We start from the raw sequence: 21150 nt of genomic DNA, 5'->3' as shown, positions 1-21150 counted from the left end.
TTGGGGGGTGGGAGAGTGAGTTTCATGAGGACAGAGTTTCAGTTTGGGAAGATGAGAAATTCTGGAGATGGATGGTGACAATGGTGGCACATCATTGTGAACGTGCCTCAGTCTTTTATAAAGACTTAAAAAAAAACAGGCCTGGACAGAGCTTGATGTGTTTATGAAGTCACTGGGGCTAGAGTAATGAAAACAGCACTCCTAGCCTGGCAGTCCTAAGGGGACGGGGAGCACACCCATCCCTGCCCCAAGGCCTGGCACATAGGGACATTGCCTGAGATGGCAGCTGACCACAAGACCGTATGAGGGACCTAGGAGTCCTTACTGCCTCCTGGCTTCCCCCAAAGGCTCTGTCCACCAGAGGTCCAAACCTGGAGGAGTCAGCACCCCAGGCCCCACCTGCTGATGCTCACCATACCCCCTTACCCTCCCATCCACAGCCCCAGCGAGGCCAGGAGCACACACGAGTGGCTCAGCTCGCCTTCTCTGGTGGTTCCTGGCTCTTCCCACAGAAAGTGTCTGGGATTGCCCAACCCTCCAGAGCCTGGATTCAAGAAGGACTGGGCCTGCAAGGTACCCAGGGCATGAGTGGCCTCTTTGGTAGCTGGCTGGAGCTTCTGGGACGGCTGCTGTGCTCAGCAGAGTGGACACACACAGTCAGGAGGCCACTGCAGTGGTGGGGAGAGGTGGCTGGTGGACGGCCACGTCTGCTCAACCGGCCAGCCCTGCCCACGGCAAGCAGGGAGAAACTGGATTCTGGGAGGAGGCACAGGACGCCAGCACTTTGCCTGGATCACCAGTGTTCCCCGTGTGCCCTCAAGCGTTGGTGCGGGCTCAGAGTCGGCATGGGGCTGGCTTCACCAGCATCAGCCGGGCGGGCCCCTCGCTGCACAGGTTCCACTCTCCCATCCCCGCCAGGGGGCGCCCGCGGGGCAGCTCAGGGGACCCACAGCCGCCCCGGGCCGCGTCGGGGCCGGGCGCGCGTTGTGGCCGGGGGCACGCACCGTGCAGCGAGGGGCCTTGGCTCGGGAGCGGCCGCCTGACCGAGAGAAATAAGACAGAGGCGCAGCTGCAGATTTCTGTACAGGAAGTCGGCGTATACATTTTTAGTAACGGGCAACAGTGCAGGGGCCACAGGGCGAAGAAGAGATCGAGAGCTAGGGCCGGCGTAAATCTTACAAAGTGTATAAAGAATCTGTGTTTCTCTACAATAACAAAAACCAAAGGCTACAAGAGCGGTTGTATGTACAAAACACGGAGATATTGCTTCACTCAGACAGGCTCCTGACCGCACGGGGAGACGAGACAGAGGGGCGGGCGGGCAGGGGCGCGCGGCGTGCAGAGGGGCGGGCGGGCGGGACGGGGTCTGCTCCCAGCTCCAACCTACAGGCGGGAGGGCGCGGGCGGGCGAGCCGGCGCGGGCGGTGCGTGGAGGGGCGGGCGGGATGCCGAGAGCCCGGAGCGTCGCCTGCCCGGCCCGGGTTCTGGGTGAGGAGGGACCTGCTGGGCCCACTGGCCGGGCGGGGAGGGAGGTGATCGCTCCCTGGAGTCTGCCGCGGAAAAGCAGGAGAAGCCAGCTCCGTCGGCCCGTCTTCCTCGCCGCTGGCCGGCCCTGTCCTTCCTGCCGAGATGCCCGCGGGAGGGCGGGAGGAGCCGGTCACTGGGGGCCGGGAGAGGGGCCGGGCTGAGGACGAGGACGAGGACGAGGGCCGAGGACGAGGACGTGCACGCACGCAGGGACGCCGGCGCGGCGCGGTCACAGGCTCTGGCAGCACTGCAGCTTGCTGGGCTTCTGTCCGTCGGTGGTGGGCGGCACGCTGATGTCCACCACGTTGTTGCCGGGGGACTCGTCGTGCGCGGCGCGGTCGGCGATCTGCTTCTGTGACACGATGCGGTAGATCTCTGCGGGGCAGGGGCAGGGCGGGCATTCGGCGTGAGCGAGCTGCGCCCCCTCCCCTGCTGACCACTTCCCAGGCAGCATCCCTGAGGCTGTGTCCAGAGCCCCTCCCAACGGCCCCCACGGGGCCCTGCACACTCTCATCACACAGGGAGCGCCTGCCTGCTGGGGAGGCCCAAGCTGGGACCCACATCTGGCCACAGCCACTTGTTCTCTTCTCATCAGAGGCCCCCTCTCCCCTCCAAAAATAAACTGGACCAGGAAGCTCTGGACCTTCCACTCACCCACGCAGGGCCCACCTATGGAGCTGGGTCAGGGGTCCCTGTGTCCCGGGCACCAGCAAGGCTGGATGTGGCCTGACCCCGGGGAGCTGCACTTCTGTCCTTGTGTCCAGACTGACCAGTGAGTGTAACAAGCAGGAGTCCAGGGGCTGGTGGCCGCCCCCCCCCCCAGGCCCCGGTGCCCACCTGTGAGGATGTTCTTGAATGCTTCCTCTACGTTGGTGGAATCCAAGGCTGAAGTCTCGATGAAGGACAGGTTGTTCTTCTCTGGAACACAGAGAACAGGGCCCAGTGAGCAGGGGCTGTGTTTGGGACCCACTGGGCGCTACCCTGAAGCCTCACCACGCCCGGGGAGTGCGGCACCTGCAAAGGCGCGGGCCTCATCCGTGGGCACGGCCCGCAGGTGGCGCAGGTCGCTCTTGTTGCCGACCAGCATGATGACGATGTTGCTGTCGGCGTGGTCCCGCAGCTCCTTCAGCCAGCGCTCCACGTTCTCGTAGGTCAGGTGCTTGGCAATGTCGTACACCAGCAGAGCGCCCACTGCGCCACGGTAGTACCTAGGGGGCAGGTGCCGGGTGTGAGCCTCCCGGCTCCATGGGCAGCAGCGGCCTCACGGGAACCAGGGCAGGGCTGTGTGTCCTGAGGCCATCAGCGGAGGGACAGAGGGGGACAGGAGCTGTGGGCGGCAAAGGCCACCACTGGGCAGAAGTGACCACCCACTGTGCAGTACAAGTCTAGGTCACCCAGGAGACAGGGAGGCCCGAGGACAGACGTGATGCAGTGACAGACGACAGGCAGCAGCTAGGGGCTGGGAGGCGTCCGGGAAGAGGAGCCTGGGTGGCCCTGATGGCAGGGGGTCTCGAGGTGGCAAAGGAAGTGGGGTCCCAGAAGGTGTGGGACAAGGCCTGGGCCACACAACAGCAGGGAGACGAGGAAGAGGAGGGCTGGGAAGGCGGAGCAGAGTGGAGGGGCTCGAGCCAGGGCCCGAGCTGCGCGTGTGGCTCCTAGCGATCCCCCGGTGTGCCTGAGGCCCCACAGCTCCTGCACAGTCCCTCCACCCTCTGCTGCCCCTCTCCTGCCCAGCTCCTACACAGGCCTCGCGCCCCGACACGCACGCGGAGGTGATGGCGCGGTAGCGCTCCTGGCCGGCGGTGTCCCAGATCTGCGCCTTGATGGTCTTGCCGTCCACCTGGATGCTGCGGGTGGCGAACTCCACGCCAATGGTGCTCTTGCTCTCCAGGTTGAACTCGTTACGGGTGAAGCGCGACAGCAGGTTGCTCTTGCCCACGCCTGAGTCCCCGATGAGCACCACTGCGGGGGGAGGAGGCAAGGTGAGGGTCTGTGAGTCCCCAGGCGCCCCCGCAGCCACCCACAGACGCTGCACGCGGCTCCCTGCAAACGCGGCGCCAACATCGCAAGGAGTTCGGGCTGTGCAGTCACTGGTCCTCAGAGCAGCACCGTCCCAGCTGGGGTGTGGGGACATCCCAGGCATGTTCCCAGGCACTAGGGAACAACTCAAGAGACCTCTGGAGCTGGGTGACCTTGGGCAAGTGACTGCACCTCTCTGGACTGCCTTCTCTGCACGTGGGACAGAGGTCCTCTTGGGAGGGGGAAGTGAGAGCATGCGTGGCTGGGGGCCAGAAGGGCCACGAGTAAGCAGCTGTCTTTAATACCGGGTAGTCCGGTTTGGGGTGCGGGAAGGTCAGTGCTCCACCAGATGAGGGTTTCTGCTGGTGTTTTCAGGGGCAGGAAATGGCAAGCCACCTCCCGTCTTCTCTCAGTGCTGCAGGCGCTGACTGTTCCATGTGGAAGGGAAACGTGTAGCACAGGACAGAGCCCCTGGCTACCCCACCCTGTACCGCTGCCCTCCTGTGTCACAGCCGCGTTGCAGAGGGAGGGGCCGCACGGCTGTGAGTGTGCGTGAACCCAGAGGTCATAGACAAGTGTACACAGCCTCCCCAGCCGCTGCCCCCAGCTGGCCAGCCCAGCCCACACCTGGCCCTGGGCCAGAGCAGGTGGAAAGATGCTCCCCAGGGCATTGCACTGACCCCAGGCGCCATGACGTGTGCAGCAGGGCTGGCCCAAAGCAGCTGAGGGACACAGGGAGCAGAGCAGGCGTGGGCTGGCCGGGCTGGAGAGGAGGGACCAGGCCCAGGGCTCTCCGGGCTGCCCTCCCATGCTGGCATTTCTCCTTCCTGTTAAGAAAAGGTTCTCTCCTGACCCTACTTCCTGCCCCAGGCACCGCCCCATCCTCTCCCGTCCAGATTCCCAGGCAGCTTGAAAGTTCTGTCTTCACTGTTTCTACCTCCTGTGCTCCTAGTTCTCTAGGACCCACGGAACCCACAGACCTCAGTGCCAAGTCCAGGGCCAAGCCAGCCCCTGCCCCTGCAGCAGGCACCCAGCGGCCTCCCCTCTACCTGCAAACATCACGGAGCCTGCTCACCATCCCCCACCCCCGCCTACCCCATCTGATTAACAGCAGCTTGGTCCTTCCCGGCGCTCAGCCCCAACCCTGGTGTCATCCTGACTCCCTTCTTCCTCTCACGGCCCAGGCCAGCCCCTCAGCACCTTTCAAACAGATACGGGGAAGGGAGGGCGAGGAGTGCTTCTGGGGCTGCGATGTTTTGCTTTGGAGATGGGGGAGGGGATCAGTTGGTGAACACTCACTCGTTGAGCTCCATGCCTCTACGTGTACTTTTCTGCCCGAATGCAGTTCTTTGATGGAAAGGGGGGTGTGTCCCCAGATTCCCAACTCCCTGTCCAGGGCACCACCTGGGTTCCAGGGGTCCCCACAATTGCAGAGTTCACCGAGCCACAACCAAAAGCCTGTTCTCCTTACAACCACCAGAGGGCAGCTCTGAGCTCCTGAGGCAGCTTGGCTGTCTTCCGCGCTAGGGCTGGGCAGCTCCCACCTCTCTCAGGGTCAAACCCTAGGTCCAGTCTTGCCTCCTGCTGTATCTGCAGATCCTGGCACACAGATGTGCCCACAAATGTCTGTGAAATGAACAAACACCCCAATGGCTGGCAAAGCCTCCCAGGCCTATTGCCTCTAGCTCCTGGTGTGCCCTGGTCACCACCCTGAAGGCCACAGGTGAGGGAAGGGGCAGATCAGACTGCCCTCTGGCCTTGGCTGCATCAAGAACAAAAATAATAAGAGCAAGAACAAAAAGAACATTTAATGAGGCTGTGATGGGGAAACTCCTGGTACCCATTTTACAGATGCAGAAACCAAGACTCAGATGGGAAACAGAGCCACGACGGCGCACTGTGTGTGTCGGGGGGGCAGCAGAGTAGGCTCAGTCCGTCTCCCAACCACGCCCACCAAGTAGGGACTTGTCTGCAGCCATCTGCCTGCGTCATCGGCTGTTAAGCACAGGGCTGAGGGCTCTTGGTTTTGCCTTGGGTCCGGTACTGAGGCCGGATTCCCCAGCCTCTCCAGCCCTCCAGCTCACACAAACCCCTGCTCCTCCGTTAGGACCCCTCAGCCTTTCCCTCAGACCCCTGCCGGCCTGGCCCGTGAGACCTGTGACCCCAGGGTTGGTGTCCTCTCGTGACACCCTATGTGCCTCACACAGGACGACCGAGGTCAGAGGAAGATGCAGAGGTGGAACCAGATGTGGCCCTGCAGCCTCCCAACCACGCTGCTGGGGCCAAGGACCGGCTCCCAGGCCACATAGGGCAGGCGGGACCAGCCCTGGGAACCACCACGCACACCACCTTCATCTCCTCCCCATGGGCCGGGGCACTCTGCTCTCAGTTCTCCTATCCTCCAAACAGAACAAGAATCTCAGGCCCTGCCGGGGACCCCCAGTGCCTTCACCCCCTTCCCAGCCTTGCCCCGGCTACACAGCCCCAGTGGTCCCGCCCCAGCCTGGCCACCCATGTCCTCTCTATCTGGGGCAGGCCTCAGCTTTATGCAGTTCTCAGGGCTACCACAGGGGCCAAGGTAAATTCACTGCACGGCTGGGAACACTTGGCCCACAGCGCCCAAGCTCCCAGCCCAAGGTCACCTGGCAAGGAGGGCAGAGGTAGATGGGGTGCCTGATGCCCAAGGTGGCCAGCAGGGCAGTGGCCAGGCCGGCCCCACGAGCAGGCCGGGAGTGACAATGGCATTGTTGAGGGCACACAGCTCTGTTGTGTGGGGGAAAGAAAGGACCATTGAGGACACAGCCGCCAGCATTTCTTCAGAAGTCAGTGGCTTTGCTGGCCAGGAATGGGTCCCTGGGGGCATGCCACTTGGCCCGCAGAGCAGGCAAGCCCAGTTGGCAAAAACAAAGAACTGGCACCTTATGGAGGCCTTGGGTGCTCGGGTCTGGCCTGTGACAGGGTGGCATCCCCGGAGCACAGACCCAGACACCCGGGTAGACCAAGTGGCTGTTTGGAAGGCAGCGCTCCCTCACAGGCAGAGCCAAGAAGCTACCCCCAACATCCCAGTCCCCAGTGGTCTTTGAGGAGAGGGATCAGGAGCTGGGGCACAGGTGGAGCCCCCATGTCTGGGTCCCCAACAAGCAAGCAGAGCAGCGGGAGGGCCTGGAGCTGCTGCTTGCTCTGGGAGCTCTGGGGCTGGCCGCGTCCCTGCAAGGCCGGACACAACCCAGAGGACAGGGAGGGCCTGAGCCGCCGCAGCCTGCTTTCCACATGACCTGTGTCCTCCAGGGCTCAGTGGGCCCCGATTAGCCAGGGGCTCTGGGCAAGGGGAGAGGAACCCAGGAGGGCCTTGGTGGCCCATGGGGACACAGCCCAACGCCTATCAGAGAAATCTGGGGTATCCAGGAAAAGTCAGGACTGGCAGGATCAAACGGGAGGAGGAGAAATGGGAAGCTCTATAATTAGGTACAAATAAACAACCTCCCTCGTGGGGAGGGGCAGGCGGGTCAGGGAGGGAAACCAACAGCACACTGGCAGCACTGGGATCTGCTGGCCTTGGCCCCGAGGTCAGGGGAGCCAACCAGAAAAACAAGGCGGTGGTGGGAGGGGGCAGCCAGTGGCCCCTCATCCACATTGGGGGCCCAGCCGGCGGCAGAGAGGCGACAGGAGGGGCAAGGGGGCTGGTTTGGCAACAAGGTGAGGGCAGGAGGATGGCTGTCCCCTCCGGCTCCTGAGGGACTCCCAGCAGGTGATAGGGCTGGAGATCCACGCGGTCACCAAGCCAGCCTTTGTCAACACATCTGGTGCAACTGTGTCTCAGAGACCTGTGCAAGGCCACCCCGGCCTTGGCCAGGGCGTCCGGATGGGACCTGGGCGTTACCCAGGCACTTCGGCGGGCAAGTGATGCCGTGGCAGGGCCGCGCCTGCCTCCAGGCCCTTCCTTCCTGCCTTCTCAGTCTGTCGGAGCCACAGAGCTCCCCTGAGTTTCACAGAGTGGAAAGGGGAGCGCACCAGGAGACAAATGCCCAGAGCCCAGAGGTGTACTCAGGTGAGGACGCATTGTGGAGGTGGCCGCGGAAGGCCGGTGTGGGAGACACTGACCTTTTGCTACCGGCACCACTTGAGAAGGTCAGCGGGGCACCTGCTCGACTCAGGGAAAGCAGGCCAGTGGGGGAGGGCAGCGGGGCAGGCGCGTACCTGCCCCGTGCCAGCTCTTGCAGGAGTCGGAGTGGCGCTTCCAGGAAGCCGACAATGGGGACTGCTCCGGGAACCACACGGCCGCGCGGTTGCCCCTGACCCAGTAACTGTACTTCTGGGAACACACTTCAAGGAAATAACCCAGCAGGCCTCAGGCAAACACTTGGAGTCAGGTTATTTATAACAGAAAAGGACGAAAATAACAAGGGGGGGCGGGTGACCACAGAAAGCGGGAGGTGGCAAGTAGGGGCCCTGGCAGTGCCACATCTGGGAGCAGCTGTTACCGGCCACAGCAGGACCAGCGTCTGGTCCACCTGTCCCCAGAAGGGCCTCAGATCCTGACTCTCCAAAACTCCCCCACAGCTTCCCCCTGCCTTTAGGGTGAGGCCTTGGGGCTGACACTGACCCCCAGTGACAGCCCCAGCCCGTGGGGCCACATGACGACACTGGCCTCTGCGTGAGCTGGCCTCTGGAAGGCTTCTGCCACACACATATCCTCTGTCAACCCCCACATGCTGCATGATATCATAGGCACAGCGGTCAGCCAAGGCCGGCTCCAGGCACATAGCACACTCCCAGAGGTGGCTGGACTCCCCACTCCCCCAGAAAGGGGAAGAGGCACACAGCAGTTAGCAGGGCGATGGTCAAGGGCAGCCACTGTCAGCCAAGGAGTCCAGCGTGGATAGCAGAGGACTTGGGGCTGGTCAAAGTCCAGCCCGCAACACTGAAACCCACCCCACTGAGAAATGAGGGAGTTTTCCCAGCTGGCCCCTGGCCCGCCTACGCCCCACGTGATGCTCCCACCACCCTGGGTCCCTTGGGCAGGGAAGCAGCAGGTTGGCCGCAGCTGGGCCATCAGCATAAGGCTCTGCGGTAGTTTGAAAGCACCAAATTCCAGACCCTGGCCACAAGGCCCCCAAGACACCCTCCCTAAGTGGCCAAGTCCACAGCTGGCCTGGGTTCAGTTCTGCTCCCACATGACTCTCTGGGCTGAGCTTCCCTGTCTGTAAAAAAGAGAGGCTGGACAATAGTGACTTCAAAGGTTGCAGGGAGGATTTAAATGAACACGTCCCTATAAAGTGCTTGGAAAAGTGCAGGTACTCAGTGCAAGAAAGAGTTCTAGCATAGGCATTTAGTTTAGGGCTTAAGATACTGGTATCCACATCCGGGTTACCTGGGTTTCATACCCAGCTCCTGCTCCTAACTCCAGCTTCCTGCTAAAGCAGACCCTGGGAGGCAGCGGTGATGACTCAAATAACTGGGTTCTTGCCACCCACGTAAGAGACCTGTCGAGTTTTTGGGTCCCTGGCCCAGTAGTGACCACTGTAGGCATTTGGGGAGTGAAATAGCAGGTGGGGGCTCTATCTCTGTCTCTCTCTGCTTCCCACCTATTTTTTTAAATTAAGCAAAAAAGAACTCTCTTAATTACTGCTGCACACACGTCTGCCTCTCAACCCAGCTCTGGATCCGCACCCCAATTCATGGCTTCCTCCCCACACCGCATACCGGGTTCCGACTGTCCGTCCCTTCTCCTCCAGGCCCCGCCCCCAGATGCACTGCCTCCAGTCAGAGCTGGGCTCGTGATGGGCCCCGCCCCATCAAACCAGACCCTGCCCACGTCTTGGACACACCCACCATACCCTGGCCCCGCCTCCAACGGCTCCGCCCCCCCATCCCAAATCGCACTTTCAACCTAGCCGGGCCCGCCAAATCCCGGGGTGGCCCCGCCCCCTCACGAGGCTCCGCCCCTAACGGCCTCTCCCACTGCTCCGGGCCCCACCCCCTCTGGGCCCAGGCCCCGCCTCAGCGCATCCTGGGCCCCTAGGCCTCTCTGGGATGCCCGCTCCGCACCGCTGCACCTTCCGTCCCGCAACTGACGGATCCCCGGCTGCCCCGGCCTTTCCAGATGCCTGACTAGCGAGTCCCAAGCCTCAGGCTCCGGTCTGGGCCCAGCGGGTCGGAGCGCGGCCTCGATTCGCGTGCCCACCGCCTCGCCGCCTCGCCCTCGCCCGTCTGCGCCCCACCGACCGCACCTTTGAATAGGTAGTCGTACTCGTCGTCCCGGGTCCCCATTGTCCTGGCGCTTCCGGCGGGATCGGCGACTCCGCAGCCCCACCACAAACACCCGACGGGGGCGGAGCCGGCGCCGCGCAGAGCGGCTGTAGGTTGGCCAATGGGCAGCGGGTGGAGTAGCGACCGGCACCCAGCTCAGCCAATGAGAGATGGAATCAGAGTCCAGGGGGTGGACGCTGCCGGGGATACACCCTCCTCGCCCTCGGTCTCCTGGAGAAAGGCGGAAGGAATGCGGACCTTTCTAAAGTGACTGCCGCGGCAGCCTATCAGAGGTTGGCTCAGGAAGGCGGGGCGGAAGACTGGAAGAATGAAACGGATTGACGGAGTGCGTAGCCAATGAGAGGCTTGATTCAGACTCTGCCCGACTACCAGAGGACCTGTCCGGGAAAGGAAATGGAGCTACGTCCAGGTGATGCTACGCTGCTTAGCGTACCGATGACGTCATAGGTCAGTCTGCGCTGCTCTGGCCTCTCCTACCCTAGCCCGTGAATGACCGTTTCCGGTGACCTCTGCGCTGGGCACCCCCTCTCGGATGCAGTTGCCTTCCATACTAATCATCTTACCCACCCCACCCCCGTGCCTCAGTTTCCTCTTCTGTGAATGGGGGAGAAAGCCGTCGTGAGAATAACTGGATCATTTCCTTAAACACACGCTGACTCAGGTGTCCACTTCCTGCCGTATAAGGCTTTATTTAACGAATATTTATAATTCCTTACTGGGGTGCTGGGCGCTCCCCAACATGAACCCCTCCCCCTCTCTCCCCCTTAGTCTGTTTTACACCCGGCCCATAGGATTTCTCAATGCCATTGTATTTTTTGTTGATTTTCACGTTTCAGATCTGCATCATGCATTTTTTGAGGGTATACCTACATACATATAGAGAGAGATGGTGAAGTGAGTACTAGTTAAGATTTAACTACCCTTGACCTCTATAGTTAACTTCTTGTGCGTGTGTGTGTGTGTGTGTGTGTGTGTGATAAGAGCCCCTAAGATCTCTCAGCAAACGTTGCTGGGCACAGCACTATTATTAGGTATAAAGTATGGATTATTTTCTTGTCCCCGTCAACAGAACATGAGCCCTCTAAGGGCAGGCACTGGGTATCCCCCATCACCCCAGAATTCTCTGTGCTGAGTAGATTCCGTTCAGCGGCGTGTGATGCAAGCGTGGAACTCAGTGTTCTGGTGATTACAACTGCTGCCTCTCGGAGCTCAGCCCTGGCGTGTGTGTCAGGCCTCCTTCCCAGCATCCACTCCCCAACCAAGCCAGAGATCATGGGCCCCTTCCTCACCTTTTCCTACCTGTCTCATCCCTCAGCTTGCCTTATTCCATCCCTCTAGGTTCTGACCAGTTCTCACCCTGTCCTGGGCACCTACTGTCACCTGGACCAGTGCAGCTGTCTCCTCCCTGCCCCCCCCCACTCTGCCCTTACCCCTCACACTCTGTGCCAGGTCGTGGGAATGCCCCATTTAAAAAACCTTTCGGGGAGTGTGTTTGGCCAGAGGTTAATACACCTGCCTTCTGTATTGGGGTGCCTGGGGGCTATTTGATAGCTGCTTTGGGCTCCTGAGGGTGGCAGAAGTAGTTGCGTCTCCACCACCCACGTGAGCCACCTGGATTGTGTTGCTGGCTCCTGGCTTTGGCCCGGCCCAGTATGGGCTGTTTCAGGCCTTTGGGGAGTGAAATCAGCAGAGAGTGTTACCCACCCCAACCTGTGTGCCTGTTCCCTGGCAAACTCTAGGAAGCACACCAGAAGCACTTGTCACACAGAGTAATTCATTCGCAGCAAATAAGGAGATGAAGGGAATCATTTCCAAAGCCGTGACCCCCGGAGCAATGAAAACAGGTTTGTTTGTTTGTTTTTTAATTTTGAAGGGTAATGAATATGCAAGAGGGGAAGTGCTTGTCATCACCTGGAGGGATGGGCGGAAGTGCAGGCAGGCCCAGTTCAGAGGTGGCTGCTCCTCCTGGGGTGGAGATTTGCATGAAGCGCTGGGTGACTGAGCCATGTGCATGTGACCCTTCATTTGAAAGACAGAGTTACAGAGAGACAGTGGGGGGAAAGACAGAGAGATCTTCCATCTCTGGTTCACTCTCCAAATGGCTGCACCAGCTAGAGCTGGGCTGATCCGAAGCCAGGAGCTTCTTCTGGGTCTCCCATGATGGTGCAGGGGCCCAAGCATTTGGGCCATCCTCTGCTTTTTTCCCAGGCACATTAGCAGGAAGCTGGATCGGAAGTGGAGTGGCCAGGACTAGAACTGGCGGTGGCTTTATCAGCTACACCATAGCAGCAGCCTCCATACATTCTTTTTGCATAATATGAATATGAAATTTTTTGAAGACCTTCCCTTGAATAGCACACACAGCTATGAATAGTACATAATATTTGATAATGACCATCAATGGCTATGTGACTGGTTTATGAGTTCGCTATACTACACTTTTTAAAGATTTGTTCATTTATTTGAAAGGCAGAGAGACAGAGAGAGATCTTCCATCTGCTAGTTCACTCCCCAGATGGCCACTACAGCCAGGGCTGGGCCAGGCCAGAGCCAAGATCTCCATCCAGGTCTCCCACGTGGGTGACAGGGGCCCAGGGACTTGGGCCATCCTCCACCACTTTCCCAGGTGCATTAGCAGGGAACTGGATGGGAAGTGAAGCAGCCAAGATACAAACCTGTGCTCAAGTATGGGTGCTGGTGTTGCTGGGTGGCGGCTTAACCCACTGCGCCACAATGCTGGCCCCTCTCCTGTACTTTTTATCCTTATTTTACAGTGTACTCCTACTTGTAAAAAGTTGACTTTTGGCGCAGGTGTTTGGCACCATGATTAAGTCACTGCTCGGGATGCCTGCCTCCTCCTACACTGGAAAGTCTGGGTTTGCACCTGAGCTACTCTGCATCGCATTCAGCTTCCTATTGATGCACACCCTGGGAGGCAGCAGGTGATGGCTCCAGTACCAGGGTCCCTGCCACCTACTGGGGAGACCCAGATGGAGTTCTAAGCACTTGTCTTTGGATTGGGCCAGCCCTGGCTGTTGTGGGCATTTGGAGAGTGAACCAGCAGATGGAAGATCTCTCTCCATGTCTCTGTCTCTGTCTTTCAAATGAAATGAAAATAACGTTTACTGTAGAGCAGTCTGCCGCATTACACCAGCAAGACCCTTGTGTATGTCATGTATACTGAGTCTCCATTGCGCCAAATGGCCACGTGCATCAGTTGAGCTATACCTTCCAGCTTTGTGCAGGTGCACGGCAGGAGCACACACGACAGAACTGGCTCACAATACACTCTCACAGCGTGTCCCCGTCCCTGAGACCAAGCACATCCTTCAGTGTCTTCATAAAGCAATTCCCCAGCTAGAATCCTAAAGCACAGGCATTGTTTTACTTTCATCAACTCTAATTTTCCTGACCTATTTACAGCGAATGATTTGGTTTTGCCGATGCGGTAGAGCTATGATTATATATTTTTAATGTTTTTTTTTTTTTGGCCGTATTGGAAAGACAGAGATGGTTCATCTGCTGGTTCACTCCCTCAGATGCTTGCAACAGCCAAGTCCAAACACCAGGAGCCTGGAACTGGCGTCCCAAGTGGTGTCTTAACCGCTGTGCTGAATACCCACCCTTATGACTACATTTAAAAAGGAAAATCTGGGTCAGGAGGTCCTGATTACGTCTGGGAATGAGCTGCACACTTCACTGTCCAAGTGTCCCAGTGTGGATCATCAGTCACAGGCTGCCCTGTCTGTAAGAGGAGGGGCTATGGCATTCAGGTCAGTGAGGGCAAAGGGTCTTTCTGCTCACTAGAATAGCCCGGGCATCTGATACAGCACTTGGTAGGCAGTAGCTACTCAATAAATACTGAATTTGAGGACTGGCATTGTGGCACAGGAGGTTAAGTCGATACATCTGGGAAAGCAGTGGGAAATGGCCCAAGTCCCTGGGGTCTTGCCACCCACATGGGAGACAGGGGTGGAGTTCCAGACTGCTGGTTTCAGTCTGGCTCAGGCCTAGGTAGTGAACCAGCAGATGGAAGACTACCTCTCTCTGTCTGTTCTTCTGCCAAATACGTAAGTGTATCTTTTAAAAAGCTAAATCTTAAATTTCTATTGCCATAAAAAAGGTCAACTTAGTGGCCAGCACTGGGATGTAGTAGGATAAGCCTCTGCCTGCAGGGCTGGCTTTCCCATATGGGTGTTGGTTTCAGTCCTGGCTGCTCCTCTTCCAATCCAGGTCCCTGCTAAATGGCCTGGGAAAGCAGCAGAAGATGGCCCAAGTGCTTGGGCCCCTGCACCTATGTGGGAGACTGGGAAGAAGCTCCTGGCTTCTGGCTTCAGATCAGCGCAGCTCTGGCCGATGCAGCCATTTCGCCATTCCTTGCAGATGGAAGCTCGCTCTCTCCCTCTCTCTTCCTCTCTCTAGCCCTGCCTCTCAATAAATAAAGCTATAGGGAAAAAGAGAGAGAGAGAGAGAGAGAGAGAGAGAGAGAATTCCAGAGTAGAAAATATGTAGATATGGTGCAAAAAATTTTTTGAAAAATTTACCAAAAATCCTGCATTCGTATTTACAGTCAGCTGTATGAAGGTACTTCCAAAAGTCTGTGGGGGATGGGCGTTTGCTACAGTGGTTGATGCCACTTGGGACACCTACATGTCATGCCGCGGGGTCCAAGTCCCACCTCTGCTTCCTTTTTTTTTTTTTTTTAATTTATTTGACAGGCAGTTAGACAGTGAGAGAGAGAGAGAGAGAGAGAGAGAGAGAGAGAAAGGTCTTCCTTCTGTTGGTTCACCCCCCCATATGGCCGCTATGGCCGGTGCTGCGCCAGGTGCCGAAGCCAGGAGCCAGGTGCTTCTCCTGGTCTTCCATGCAGGTGCAGGGCCCAAGCACTTGGGCCATCCTCCACTGCCTTCCCCGGCTACAGCAGAGAGCTGGACTGGAAGAGGAGCAACCAGGACAGAATCCGGCGCACTGACCGGGACTAGAACCCGGGGTGCTGGCGCCACAGGCGGAGGATTAGCCAAGTGAGCTGTGGTGCCAGCCAACCCACCTCTGCTTCTTGCTAAAGCAGATCCTGGGAGGCAGTAGGTGATGGCTCAAGTACTTGGGTTCCTGCCACCCGCATGGGAGACCTGAACTGCCTAGCTTCAGCCTGATTCAGCCCTGGCTGTTGCAGGTATTTGGAGAGTGAACCAGAAAATGTGTGCTCTGATCTCAAAAAAAAAAAAAAAAAAAAAGAAAAAAAAAGAAAACTGAGATTCTTTTGCGTCAATGTGGTTGCGAAGGGATTTTACAGCTTCAGTTTCTCTGTTAACCTGCTTGTGCTGGGACTGAAGCGAGTGAGGATTTTCTCATGATTTTGCAAAGGAAAACACGCTGGGCGAGAGGATAAATAAAGCAAAGTGACATCAGTGGAGGGTGGCGGCTCAACCAGCCTTGTCCTCAGGAGACCTGGGGGTACGTCCTCCCCACCCCGGCACATGTTGATGTGGACTTTGTGCGCTTTTAAAAAACAAACCAAAGGCCAAAAAAAAAAAAAGGACAAAATGTTCCGAAGTTGCTTTTATTCCCAAGAATCCTGTGAACCCCGCCTGGACACCGCTGCGCCAGCTCACACCACGGCAGCACCGTGAGGGCGCCCCGGTGCCCCGCACCAGTCAATGTGACTGAGTCCGCCGTCGAAGGCCAGCCTGGCCATCTCCGAGTGGTCCCTCTGCGTCCCCCACTCCTCGGGCGGGCGAGGAGGAGGACTCTGAATGCCCCTGAGTCCCACGCTTCCACGGTCCCGTGCGTGGCCCTGGTTCTTCTCCAAGAACAACCTGTGTGGCTTCCCGCTCAGACAGGGAGCCACTCTCAAGTCTTGGGCATCTGCTCTGTCCACCAGGCTCCAAATGGCTCCTGCGTGGAGCCCCTGCCTGGGCAGGGAGTGGCCGGCCACCTCCTGGGCCCAAGCCAAAGTCAGTGTCCACGAGGAGCCTGGGTGCAGGCCCCAGTGAGGAGGCTAGGAGGCCGCCTCGGCTCCCGCAGGCCGGATCAGCATGGTGGTGGCCTGCAGCGGGTAGTAGCGGCCCCGCCAGGTCTTCCAGAAGATGCCTTTCTTCCGCTGCCGCCGCTGCCGGGGAATGGAGTGGAAGTACTGGCCGTTGAGGTTGGAGTGACTGCAGGTGCCGAACCACCAGCCACCTGCAGGGCAAAGGCAGAGGAGAGGGGACAAGTCAGGACAGGGCTGGGGCCAGACCGAGCTTGGGACCCTACACTCGCAGTGACTGTGAAGTCTACGGGAGATGCAGCCGTGTTAGGGCCCCTGGGCACCCCCTTGCCCTGTCATCACAGTGAAGCAGCTCCCGTGACCCGTGACCACAACAAGTCAGGTCTCCATGCCTGGCACAGGGCACATGGCTCCCACTTCTCAAACACAGTTGTCACATCTGAGATCAATTTATACGAGCGAGCTCAGGCCGAACGAAACGACCGATACTCCACTCACTACTTTTGACCCCTTCAAAAGGCACTTTCGCGGGTTCCACTTCACAGCCTGAGTGCCATGGTTATACCCATTTTAAAGATGGGAAAATTGAGGCTAGAGGGCCCCAAAGGTATCCAGCAAGTAAGAAGAAGATAGGGGCAGGGAACAGGTGCAATGTGGAGCTGAAGACAGGACAGGGCAGCAGTGAGGGGCATGACAGGATTGGTGGGGGTCAGGGCCTGCTCACCAGTCAGGCTCTTGGCACAGTTAAGGTCCCCACGGAGGTCGTGGTCCTGGTCCCACGTGGAGAAGGGCAGGGAGAGGCCGCTGGGCGTGACGGCGGTGGCACCCAGCTTGCTGGCCACAGGCGCCGTGAGCTGCAGGCTGTAGGCTGTGTCCTCCCCACCCAGGTGGACAGGGAACTGCAGCGACTCGGCATTGCCATCCCAGTCCTGCAGGTGCACAGCCAGGCGGCTGCTGCGGTCCCCCATGATGCTGTGCACCTTCTCCAGCCCCAGCCAGAACTCGCCTACAGCAAGAGAAGCCGCACGGTGAGGCAGGCCCCCACCTGGCTCCGTGGACCCCCTTCCTAGGGTAGTCACAGCAAACACCCACCGTGAGGGTCCCCGAAGCCAGCCTTGTAAGCTTCCCAGGGCCGGTCAAAGTCCACGGAGCCATCTTGACGCCTCTGAATTACCGTCCAGCCTCCATCTGCGCAGAGACCCACAGTTACTGGGAGGCCCTCCTCCCTGGGCACCTGACGACCCCATCTGGCTCCCAATTCCCAAGCCCAGGGAGCCCAACTTGCCCCCGTATTTGTCCCAGGGGGACTTCAGGGACTGGCCAGAAGGCAGGGCCCTGGAGCCAGATCCTCTTCGGGAGCCAACAGGAGGGAGGGAGGAGGCCAAGTCCCCAGATAATCCGGGTTAACCCACCCTGCAGTTCTCAACCCTGGGAGCCCGGAGATGGAAACCAGCAGAGAAAGGGCCGCCTCCCATAGAATGTCAAGGGCACCCAGGCTCAGTGCATCCCACCTGAGGTCATCTTGCAGTTGACCAGGAACGGTGGGGACCCCTGAGGTTGGATCTGGAACAGCCCACTCTGCCGCTCCCCTTCCTCGAACAGCTCCTGGCAGTCCCGGGGCAGCTCTGCAAACACACAAGGTGGGGGGATGAGGGGTCTTGAAGCAGCAGCGGGTCTCCTGGGGTCTCAGGGAGCTGGGCAGCAGGTAACAGGGGGATGAGGGAGAATCCTGATCCCCATGGTCCCCGCCCCCCAATCTATCTGCTTATACTCTGCATGGCACCCACCATCCTCCCTCCCACCGGCTCTGGCCCACAGGTTTCCCATCCCTTGACTATAGGGACTTTGGGCATGCTGGTCCCTTTGCCAGACTCTATCCCCTGACTCCTGTCTTGGGGTCCCAGCTTCTGGAAGGACCCCTTCCCCCAGACCAGGCCAGATCTCCCAAAACGGGCATAGAAGTCTTCCTGCCCCACCCCCACCCCGGCTGTGAGCTGAGCCTAGCTCACACCATGTATCCAACAAAAACCTGATGAAAGAATGATAGAGGGAGCTGAACAAGAGGGACCCCAGCTGGTGCAGTGGGGGATGCGGAAGGCGGTTTGGGGATCCCAGCTCTCCAGAGAGATGGGGCAGGATTGGGGAGGGAGGGAGGAAGGGAGGAGAACCCTAGGGAAGGAGCTTAGTGCCGGGCTGGTCTGGAAGCCGCAAGAACCGCCCCCAGCCCAGCTGGGAAAGTAGGGGAAAGGTGACCAGGGGGAGGGGAAGGCCAAGACTCCCAGCATCCAAACCGCGGGAGTGTGGGCGGGCCCAGAGCCCCAGGGAAGACACCTTCCTGCCCCCTCCGGCGGCTCCCCTTTCCCCTACTTTCCTCCCATCCAATCAGGACAGGCACGTGGCCAAACCACCAATGTGGCCTTTATTAGTGACAGCTGTTCGTCTTTCCAGCTCTGAACTTTCGCCTACTTGGCAGGGCTGAGCCCGCGAGTCTGGGAGTCCCAAAACTACACAATACACCCCCATGACCTTCCACCGCACCTCCCCCAGCCCGGACCCAGAAAAACCCCTCACCACAGGGTGGTGGGAAGGGCAGGGAAGGGAGGAGGAGTCTGGGGGCGGGGACCCACAGGATCACCGGGGCTGCCGGCAGCCCGAAGTGTGAAGGGGGATCCGACCTTTCACCCAGTTGGCTGTGAGCGGCCACAGATGCCCGGCAGGGTGACAAGGTGGTGGGAGGGGCAGAGGGAAACCGGGTGTGGGGCCGTGAACCCAGGGTGGGAACTGGGAGATTGCGCCAGACACACACAACACACAGAGACAGCACTGCGGTTTGGAATTAGGGGAAATTCAGGAGGGTATTTCAAAAAGGTTATTGCGAATGGAAGCAAAATATAAAGTTTATTTTGGTGCAAACAGAAAGTTTTGAAAGGCATGGATCTGAGAGGTCTTGGAAAAGCTCACTGAGAATGAGCAACAGCGACAAAACCAGGCATGGCTTTCAGACCGTTCTGGCACCAAAATAAGCCACGAATTTGTTGAAACAGCCACATACACAAAGACCCAGACCTGGAGGACAGTGGCCATAGCTCACTCTCTGCCGGTGGTGGTGGTGGGGAGACAGGATGAGAACTCTGGGGACAGCAGAGGGAGGCACCAGGAATGGCGGGTTTGTGAGATGCAGGAGGGAGTGAGTGTGTCTGGCCTGTGAGCTAGATCCTAGATGTACACCTCGAGAGATCACAGGGGAGGGGGGCCTCAGAACCCCCTACCTGGCAGCTCCCAGAAGGCTCTAACCTGCAGGGCAGTGTTCCTGAGCAGAGTCACTGCCTCCCCGGCTCCCCTGCAGCTCCGATCTCTCTGGGTTTCTATTTCTCAACCCCTGGCCCAGCTAGTGGTCAGCAGAAGGGTGGGGGTCGCTCGGCTCACCCCAAGGCCTGACAAAGACCTGCCAAGGACAGGGACAGCACTGGCAAGAGGGTCAGCCACTCACTGTGCGGGCGGCTGGCATTCTGAGCAGGGTCGACAGGCTGGGCCATTTTGGGGAGCCTCTTCCTTGTGGCGGACTTGGCCAGCCCATTGTGTAGGTGCACGGGCGTCAGGAGACCAACCTGGGATAGGATGGGAGGGAAGGAGGTCAGGTCTGGGGGCTCAGGCTGACCCCGCGCTCCCGTGGCTCCCAGTCTGGACGCTCCTGACGTCCGTCCCTCCCCAACTGGGACAGCCCTCGGCCACCTGGCTCTGCAGATTCTGGATTCTCAGGTGCTGTTTCTCCAGGTGCCGCTGCTGCTGGGCCACCTTGTGGAATAACTGCTCGATCTTGCTGTTCTGAGCCTTGAGCTGTGTCTGGGGAGGGGTGGAGAATCCCGGTGAGAACCCACTACCCCCCCCCCTCCAAACAACCGCACTCACCGCCCCTCCCCCCAGGCCACATCTTCATCCTTTGAGACTGGTGCAAATAAGCCCAAGGGCGTTGGGCTGTGTCTCCTCTTCCAGGCCGGCGGGGAGCCCGGAGGAGCGCGCAGAGGCAGCCCTGGGAGTACTCACGTACCTGCAGGCTGCGGAGGATCTCAGGGGCTGCCTCGCCTCCGGGCAGCGGGCTCTCGGAGGCTTGCGGGGGCGCGACGGTCCCTCCGGAACCCTGGCAGGCGGCTCCGCAAGTGCCCAGGCGCCGCTCCAGCGCGCCCAGCTGCCCGCGGGTGCGCTCCACGTGTTCGCGCAGTCCGTGGCCGAGCTGCAGCAGCCCGTGCGCCAGCACGTTCATCTCGTCCCAGGACGCGAAGCGCGGCGACTCGGGCTGTGCAGGGCGGCCCTGAGCGCTCAGCAGCCCGGCGGTGGCGGCGCACAGCATCAGGGCCGCACCGGCTGTCGACGCACGGCGCATGTTCACCGTCTGCCTGGGCGCGGAGGACTCGCACGGGACGCGGGCTGCTGGAGATACGAGGGCTGGAGACTCGCTCGGGGTGCTGGAGCTCAATGGTGGGAACAGATGGCAGCCGCAGGCCCGCTCGGCTCGGCGTGAGCCCACGGCGACCAACGCCCCCTTTTATAAGCCCGATGCAGGGGTGGGAGGGGAGCCTCGGAGGCGGGGCGCGGGGAGTTCCGGGGGCGGGGCGTGCGGCCAGGGGTGGGGTCCTGTGTGCTGGCAGCCTAGTGGTGACTGGCGGAGTCAGGGTGCGCCCTGAGGGTGCAAAGCTATGATTCTCCGCGCCGGACCCAGGCCAGCCTTTCTGCGCGCAACATGCACAACCTAACTCTGGTTGTTCACGCTTCCCGTCTGGGCGGCGGCGCATTCCAAGCCCCCTCCCCACTCTATCCTCTCCCACCCCGGCCGCGCTCAGTAGGGGAAAGGGCACTCGCGTCAGCGGGTCCTGGGCGCATTCCTGACCCCTTCACTAAGTGCCCAAGTCGGAAGCCGGGAGGATCCTGGGCTGTGAGGAAGGCGAGTTACAAAGGTCCCTCCCTGGTGCACTGAGTTATGCGAGAGGGCGGCGGCAAGGGGCCTGTGACCTTCCTGCTTCCAGGCGGCCTCCTGCGCCATCTCCACTCCCAAGGCCAGGCTGGAGGCCCGGACCGTAGGGGGAGGGGGGACTTCCCAGGGTTTTCCCCACCACCGGTCCTTGCCACGCCGCGGTTCGTCCTTGCGGTTGGCTCTGTGTGCTTCCTAACGCCCTTATTACCCCCACCCCACCCCTCCCCTACACACCATGAACGCCTCCATAGTAGCAGGACCTGGGCACCTTTTGCTTAAATTCCAGTCCAAGGCCTCACCCCCGCCCCATTGACCACCCTCCACCACCAGCGTCCAAGGCTTTGGCTAAAGCAGAAACCTCTGGAACAGAAAAACAATG

The 21150-nt window shown here is 59.6% G+C and overlaps 2 protein-coding genes across 3 annotated transcripts; both read right to left on the bottom strand.

Annotated features, from left to right (window-relative positions):
- Positions 1 to 1076: 1076 nt before the first annotated feature.
- Positions 1077 to 9870, bottom strand: RAB11B (RAB11B, member RAS oncogene family). 2 transcript variants are annotated; one of them, XM_089315458.1, is made up of 6 exons: positions 9777 to 9870; positions 4227 to 4373; positions 3294 to 3489; positions 2542 to 2735; positions 2365 to 2445; positions 1077 to 1902 (listed from the first exon to the last, which is right to left on the bottom strand). In XM_089315458.1, exons 1-6 carry the CDS (start codon positions 9814 to 9816, stop codon positions 1757 to 1759), a joined length of 804 nt encoding a protein of 267 aa, XP_089171584.1. In that variant the 5' UTR covers positions 9817 to 9870; the 3' UTR covers positions 1077 to 1756. The 2 variants fall into 2 exon arrangements, with proteins under 2 accessions (XP_089171584.1, XP_051691460.1); XM_051835500.3 differs by lacking the exon at positions 4227 to 4373.
- Positions 9871 to 15360: 5490 nt separating this feature from the next.
- On the bottom strand, positions 15361 to 20319 carry ANGPTL4 (angiopoietin like 4). Its single transcript, XM_002722024.6, has 7 exons — positions 19851 to 20319; positions 19535 to 19645; positions 19293 to 19410; positions 17314 to 17427; positions 16895 to 16990; positions 16527 to 16808; positions 15361 to 15996 (listed from the first exon to the last, which is right to left on the bottom strand). The coding sequence occupies exons 1-7, from the start codon at positions 20181 to 20183 to the stop codon at positions 15815 to 15817; spliced, it is 1236 nt and encodes a 411-aa protein (XP_002722070.3). The 5' UTR covers positions 20184 to 20319; the 3' UTR covers positions 15361 to 15814.
- Between the last annotated feature and the right edge of the window lie 831 nt (positions 20320 to 21150).

This window comes from Oryctolagus cuniculus, chromosome 16 (assembly GCF_051225735.1).
Source record: "Oryctolagus cuniculus isolate XC-2025 breed Fujian yellow rabbit chromosome 16, ASM5122573v1, whole genome shotgun sequence".
In the NCBI taxonomy this organism is placed as follows: Eukaryota; Metazoa; Chordata; class Mammalia; order Lagomorpha; family Leporidae; genus Oryctolagus; species Oryctolagus cuniculus.
The sequence above is the reverse complement of the archived record's forward strand: the minus strand, read 5'-3'. Positions and strand labels throughout refer to the sequence as shown.